The sequence below is a fragment of the Lipotes vexillifer genome, unplaced genomic scaffold (assembly GCF_000442215.2).
Source record: "Lipotes vexillifer unplaced genomic scaffold, Lipotes_vexillifer_v1.1 scaffold875, whole genome shotgun sequence".
In the NCBI taxonomy this organism is placed as follows: domain Eukaryota; kingdom Metazoa; phylum Chordata; class Mammalia; order Artiodactyla; family Lipotidae; genus Lipotes; species Lipotes vexillifer.
Genome location: NW_006792177.1, coordinates 1,604,211 through 1,612,089, shown reverse-complemented (window position 1 = coordinate 1,612,089; position 7,879 = coordinate 1,604,211). Strand labels below are relative to the sequence as shown.

Below are 7,879 nucleotides of genomic sequence, written 5' to 3'. Positions count from 1 at the left end.
GAAAGAGCCAAGATGGATTTGAATCAGGCTACCGATAGCCAGAGTACCTTTCCCCCAAATTCAGAGTCCCCTGCGAGCACACATGGTGTCAACTGTGTAACAAGGAGTCTGCAGGGTACAGAAAACACTAACCATGTTTTCTACCCTGATGTCTGATTTCTTGTGGCTTGACTCACCTGCAAATGTTTTAGAACTCTTCATTCTCACAGAGAATATCCCCTTCTAATTCATCTGTTTTCTTGGATAAAAATCATATTTTTCTGATGTAAAATTCAATAAGCCCTGAGGCGGTTAGTACTACAACCAGACAATACGCACATTTTTTTCTTAAACAAGCTCGGAGGAAAGTACCTTGGACCTGCCTTGATAGCCCCCTATTTCATCCTACCTGTCCTCATCCTCTTGAGAACAGGCCTGGGACCTGGGACCCTTTGCTGCAGTGCTGGACACACCTCTCCTTGAGCTACAAAATACAAAGAAACTATATGGGACTAAAAATAACTGTGTGCATGCACAGTTGGGGCAAATTCTGGACCCAAAAGATACAAAAAGACAAAAAAAAACCAACAAACCCAACTGCCATTTCCGAAGAGCCAGGAGCAAAAACAGGGCATTGGGAGCAAAAGCAGGGTACTGAGCATGCCTGCACACACCACCTAAGGGATGGGCAAAACACCTAAGCCACACCTCTGGCCTGAACCCTGGACACGCCCCTACCTTCACCCCATATAAGAAACAAGCTTCCCCCCCTCAGTGGGCAAGCAAGGGAACCTGTTGTTTGTTCTTGCTTCCCCACTGCTGCAGCAGCGGCCCCAGTAAAGCCTTGCCTGAATTTCTCATCTGGCCTCTAGTCAATTTCTATTGCTTAAGGAAGCCGAGAACCCTGGTTAGTATCACTCTCTTTGTGCTTCCTGGAGATCAGCCCCTTGAGAACCATGGAATCCCAGGCAGGGGTTCCATCAGATACAATGGGGGTGGGGTTGCCCCTCTCTGACTCTATCTGACTTGTTGGCTTTTGGGATTTGCAGTTCCAGGGGCCTGGTTGCCTTAGTTAATTTTTTGGTTCAACAGAGAAACATTCCATATCCTTAAATTTGGCAGGGAAAAACATAGCAATGTGAAAGCTAAGAATAAAACCAAGCCTGTCTCGCCTGTCTCCTTTTTATCTTCCTTTTGTTTGGTAGAGCTGGGCAGCCACATGTCACCTAGTGGTCACCGTCTTGTGCCAGGCAGGCTCTTGTAAACTGCAGCATTTTCCCCTGAGACGATGAGATAGAAAACCCAGCTGCGCCCGCACATCGCTTTCCGGGGGTTCTAGCTGGGCTCTGTTTCCTGTGCACACACAGCAGCCCTGTTCTTCTCTTGTGGCTCTGCTGAAGGGTGAGTGGGCCTGGTGGTCAGGTCTGTGCACAGACTGTGTCCCCACCCTGCACAGCCTGTGCTAACTGGGGTCCTCTGACTTAGAAGAAGGCAGTTCGTGGGCTGGGCCAAAGTTTTTCTTCAGAGAACATGAATTAAGAGGCACAGACATATTAAAAAGCCATTTCTGACCACAGAGACAAGTAGAGTTGGGGCTGGAGAGGACACCAAGGTTACTCACTGCCATATACACTGGTTTAGCCTCATTGTATTTGTAGGTGCCAGCTCAGTTCTCACATGCCAGCTAGACAGAGAAGCAGAGGGTTTTTCTGAGGATGCTGGGCTCTGGGGAAAACAGAAACAGGCCTTGCAAACTTCTCCAGCCTCTCCTTAATGGGTACCATGTTCCCTTTCAAGCCACACTGTTTTTTTTGACAGTTTGTGGGACTCGGTAGGATATTTGCTGCCTCAGGGCCTTTGCACATACTCTTGCTTTGTCTAAAGTGCTGTGCCCAGCCTCCTCTAAAGGACTTGTCTATCCCATTTCCCAGAACTTCCCACATTACCCTGTCTATGTCTTTTATACCCCATATGACAATCTGCATTTGCTTTATTTGTTTCCTTGTTTTCTCTCTAAATCCCCAACAAGAAGGTAAGTAGGCACAGTGTGGCCACAGGAGTGGGCTGTTTGTGGGAAGAAAATTAAAAGCCTGTAAATGAGACGGTCATACTTACGATCTAATGACGATCATCAGGCTGTAGCCGAACACGCTGACCCCCACCATGAAGTAAGCCATGGGTAACCTGTACCTCAGCCACCCGATGGTCCTCTGGTTGTTGTAGTAGCCGTAGAAGAGAGCGGAATACTTGATGTAGCCCTGTGGGGCAGCAAAGCCAAATGCTCTGGGTTTGTAAGCTCAACATGACAGTCATCGGACGCTTCCATTGACCTGGGGTTTCTTTCTCAAGGGTGTGATGGGAGCCGGAGGGGAGGAAGGAAGGGTTCTCGATGTTCCTGTTCTTCCCTTCACTCCCCCAGTTGCTCCAGAGTCTATGCCCATCTCCACGTCTCCCCTCTTCTTTCTCCTATTTCTCCATTATACAGCGTGCACGGAGACACAGCACGGGGAGGAGAGTGTTGTTAACAGTCAGGACAAATTAGGGATAAGGGGTGTGTGTGTGTGTGTGTGTGCACACGCACACACAGCTCCACATTCCCCCTCCAACCCCCGCCCAGTGCTCAGGGTCTTAATTTAACACTCTGGAACTAGAAGGGCGTCCGTGAACTTTCTCAGTATTTCAAAACTTCTAAAGAAAACTATGTGATAAGGCTCACAATCTAACCCGAGCTTCAAGTTTCATTTTGGTTTTGGTTTTTGGTATAATTGGCTTTAGATGTAATTAGCACACTTTTTAGGTATAATTATTTAGCTGTAAAATTAACTTATAATTTCAGCACTTCTTTTATGTCTTTGCTGAATATAAAACAGGGGATTATTCTGGCCTCACACAGATGTGTAGTTGGACAGGGGAGCCAAATTTGAATAGTATTTTTTCATATACTTGGGGCTATTTCTTCTTTGGTATCATACCTCAACCCAATAACTAAATACTTATTTCTTAAAGGTTAGTTGCAATGTGGAATATGAATCACATAATGAACTTTTTCATACCTTAAGATCCATTGCTCTCCCCCAAATACTAAGTAATTAAAAAGGGAAAAATACTAACTTTACAGCAGAGAATTCTGGCAGGTATCACTTGTTTTTTTTTTTTTTTTTTTTGCGGTACGCGGGCCTCTCACTGTTGTGGCCTCTCCCGTTGCGGAGCACAGGCTCCGGACGCGCAGGCTCAGCGGCCGTGGCTCACGGGCCCAGCCGCTCCACGGCATGTGGGATCTTCCCGAACTGGGGCACGAACCCGTGTCCCCTGCATCGGCAAGCGGACTCTCAACCACTGCGCCACCAGGGAAGCCCAAATTCTGGCAGATATCACTTTAACCAAGTTGTCAACATAATGTAACCCTGATTTGACACTCTGAGAAAGGCACATTACCTCCCCAACAATGCATAACCTTACTACAATCATGAGAGAACATCAGACAAAGCCAAATTCAGGGGCAAACAACTGACCAGCACTATTCAAGAGTGTCAAGGTCACTGAAAGACAGAGAACAGTCACAGATTGGAGGCGAGTAAGGAGATGTGACAATTAAATCAATGTGAGATTGTGAGTTGGGTCCTGGTATAGAAAAAGATCATTAGTGGAAAAACTGGTGAAATACAAATAAATACTATATTTTAGTTAATAATATTGTATCAAGATTAATTTCTTAGTTTTGATAATTGTTCTATGGATATATGAGATGTTATCATAAGGTGTACTATTTATGTAACTGTTCTGTAAGTCTAAAATTATCTCAAAATATAGTTTTTAAAAATCTGTTGCTCTATCTTTTACTATCAAGATGTGGGATCTTTTACTCACACATGATTTTGTAACATCATGTATTGGTCATCTGGAAAGTAATGGTTCATTGAGTTATGAACATATGCCAAATGTTGACACATTTCTTATACAAATATAAAAAAATCACAGTTAATATCTCCATTGATCTCATCAGAAAAGTATTTAACTACTGAGAAACTGCCACTGTCATGGTGATGGATATAAGTTTTCCAAAATTTTAATTTTTACTTGAAAAATAAAAATTTATCCTTGGCAACAACAACAAATACAACATGGGATTATTGCTGAATAAATTGTTAGTTTTGAGTGGATAGGACATTTCAACAGGGGCCCTTGGGTGAAATAAAGAATAAAGGAAATTCTTAGTAGTAGCATATAGTGGTAGTAGTATGTAATTCTTAGTGGTATAGTAGTTATTTGGGACACCCCTGTTCCAAATGACTTAGAAAAATACTCCAACTCACTTTCACACATTTCTGAGGGGTCTTGAATCTGACTATGAGAGTGAAGGATGGCAGCAGCAAGATGTGTTGCTTGAACCACCACAGCCAGTCCTCCTGCCTCTGGAACTCCTTGGAGCTGCAGACCAAGGCCCCCAGAGGCACAGGGGTATGAGGATTCCAAAAACAGGGAGGGATGTTCCAGGCATAGGATCGTGAGCAAAGGCAGGGAGGCACTGGACTTCCCCGAAAGTTGATAATATTGAGGCATGAAGTGTGAGGTCTTAGACAGACATGGGACTGGGACTGGAGAGGTAGAGGGCAGCCAGGTCATGAACAATTCTTTTGTAAACCCAATTCAGAACACTGGGCTTTATTCCATCTGGGAGTGGGAATAAACGAATATCGGAGGTGGGGAGTGACAGGGTCAGGTTTACATTTTAGAAAGCTCACCTGGCAGCAGAGGGAAAGGAGATTTGAGGAGACAAGCCAAGGCAGGGAGGAGAGGTAGCAGATTCTGACAGTGGTCCTGGTACAGTGAGGTTTGAGGAGAGGTGCGAGGGATGGAGAAAAGGAGACTGGTTTAAGAAACATTTAGTAGATGGTCTCAGATTTAGTGATTGATTGGATGTGAGGGGTGGTGGTGAGGAGAGGAAATGTGGGATGACTTTCAGGTTTCAGACTTGAATGACTGGATGAACAGTGGTTCCAATAAAGGAAATGGGAAAAAGTGATGTAGGTTTGGTTGGATAGTTGTTGGACTTGAGAAGCAGGTAGGATATTCAGTTGAAGATGTCACGTGAAGGTTGGGGAAAGGCTGGACTGGCAATACCCCTGGGGTCTTACTGTGGTTATGCCGAGATAAAACCATCGTGTAATATCGCCTTACATAGATCTGGCAGAATTCGGGGAGCAGTGGCCTCATGGGGAAGTCACGTTTATCAGAGTGTGTGATAAAAGGACCCACGAAGGGGGCCTAGGAGGACATGGTTGGCTAGCTCATTTTGCACAGTGATAGGATCCCATTTGGTTAAAGCACTGGCTTTCCAATAATTAAACACTTCACACTTATCCACAATCACAAAATGGAAGTGCATTGGCATGTTGGCAATGGTACCTCAAAATCCCAAAGGACGGAAAAGTCCATGGCATTTTCTTCCTCAGCCCGAGGCACCGTCTTTCTGGGTATACTTCCATAGGGCATGCCCATCAGCACCTTGTGTTGGAACAGAACAACACAATTACACGTGGAGAAGATACAAACACACGGAGATGTGCACATAGTGGGTTAAATCTCTTCTCAGAGCAGGAATATCCATTTTTTTTCCTTTAAATAACATTACTCACTTTCCTGATTTTAAAAGTATTACATACTCATTGTAGAAAATGTGAAAAAGTATAGAAGAGTGTTTAAAAAATTACCTGTCACCTTCACATCCTAAAGATAATGACTGTTAAATATTCATGTATTTCCTTTCAGAGTTTCTGAGTTTTATATATGTTTTAGCTTGATTATCTAGCTTAATATTATTTTATGACCAATTCCCTATGGCATATGGTATTTTTCAAAATAAAATGACTTTAAAATATCTAATCACATATATGTACCATAAACTTACAACATCCCCTACTGTTGGACTAATTAGAGTATTTCTAGTTCTTCATGTGTACATAATTCTGTTATTAATACCCCTTTATATATATGACTTGATTCACAGCCTTAATTATTTAAAAAATAAAGATTGTATTAAATTTACGTATTGATTTAGGAAGGATTGATCTTTTTTATGATATTAAGTTTTCCCTTCCACGAATGTGCCCTCCTGTTTATTCAGTCATATATATTTTTAAAAATATTTATTTATTTGGTTGCTCTGGGTGTTAGCTGTGGCATGCAGGATCTTCGTTACCACGTGTGGGATCTTTAGTTGCAGCATGCGGGATCCATAGCTGCGGCATGTGACATGTCAGAGAATCAACAAATGTAAATGAGAGAGGAAAAAATTACGCTATCATGCAAAAGGGAATATAACTTCAGATACATGAGTGATTTAAAAAAACAAGAAACTATGTTATTTAACTTTAAGCCAATACATTTTAAAATGTAAGTTGAAATGGAAAGTTCAGGAGAGTGATTACTTGTGAGTTATGTGGGTAACATAATTGGGGAGAAGTAGATGGAGGACTCTAGTGTGTGTGTAATTTTTTATTTTTAAACTTAGTGGCAGGCAAATGGGCTCATTCTTTATACCTTTCCATATATCTGAAAGTTTTAATAGTTATTTTTAGAGGAAGTACCAATATGAGGCTTACTGACTGAGTGCTGCCTATGTGAACCCTAGAGTAGAAGATACAAGATATTTTAAAGAATTATTTAATTAAATTAATTAATGTACACCCTGGCTGCATATTAGGATCACTTGGGGAGCTGTATTTGTCATCTATTTTTGTATATCAAATTACCATAAAACTATCTCCTCGTTTCTGCAGGTCAGGAACCTGGGTTGGGATTAGCTGGGTCCTTTGCTTCAGGGTCTTTCACAGGCTTCAGTCAAGGTGTCTGCCAGGGCTTTGGTCTCATCTGAAGGCCTGGTGGGGGAGGATCTGATTCCAGATGCACTCCCGTGGTTGTTGGCAAGATTTAGTTCCTCATGGGCTGTTGGACTGAGGGCCTCAGTTCCTTGCTGGCTCTTGTCCAAAGGCCACACTCAGTCCCGTGCCAGTGGGCCTCTCCGGTCTGGCAGGTTGCTTCATCAAAGCATGCGAGCCAAGAAGGGAACCAAGAGAAAATGCCACATGGAAGTCACAGTCATTTATAACCTAATCATGTAAGTGACAGCCTGTCACTTTGGTTATTTTCTATTTGTTAAAAGCATGCCACAAGGTCTAGGCTTTACTCAGGTGGAGGGGATTGATTATACAAGGTCATGCTACCAGGAGAAGAGAATTACTGGGGGCAATCTCAGATGCTTTTAAAATAGGGACGTCAGAGCCACATTCTTAGAGATTCAGATTCAATTGATTGGACTTCATATTTAAAAAAAACTCCCCAAGTGATTTTCATATGCAGCCCGTGTTAAGACAAGAAGTACATGAGCTCATCATGTAGCAAGGCCTTGATAGCGAGCTCCTGCAGCATAACTGAGGGCTCTGCTGGGACCATGAAGGCATTCTGGGATCTGCAGGCAGTTGTCATTAAAGCTGAACAAGATTCACTCAAGCATTCAGAGCAGTTTGATTCCATTAAAATGTATCAAGGATTTGTGGCAAAAGAAGATGAGTATGAGGAAAAATTCTGTTAAAGTTGTCTAACATTTGAGCACTTCTAATATTCTTATTCCTAGACCCTCTGAGTCACTGTGGTTAGCCTTAAAACAGCCATGAGCCATAGGAATATCTGATCATTAGGTTTAGGCTTAAAACCTTTGGGCCCTGAAGTTAGCCGTGTCCTTGAACAACAGGTCATCTCCTCTACTCTACCTGCAGTGAATTTGGATGTGTCAGATTCCCACGAAGCCAATTTCCCACTATCCTAATTAAGAGGGCATCTTAGGATACCCCACATTCTCAACTGCTGTTATCCAACCTATCATCAAGTCTTGTCTGTTCTA

General features: G+C 42.8%; 1 protein-coding gene across 1 annotated transcript in view; it reads right to left on the bottom strand.

The window, feature by feature from the left end:
• TMC2 (transmembrane channel like 2) overlaps positions 1 to 7,879 on the bottom strand; it is an 84,617-nt gene that overhangs the window by 33,258 nt on the left and 43,480 nt on the right. The window contains exons 8-9 of the mRNA XM_007465381.1: positions 5,386 to 5,484; positions 2,095 to 2,237 (exon numbers count right to left, since the gene is read on the bottom strand). Of these exons, the coding sequence (XP_007465443.1) occupies positions 2,095 to 2,237; positions 5,386 to 5,484 (242 nt within the window). The remainder of the gene's footprint in view (positions 1 to 2,094; positions 2,238 to 5,385; positions 5,485 to 7,879) is intronic.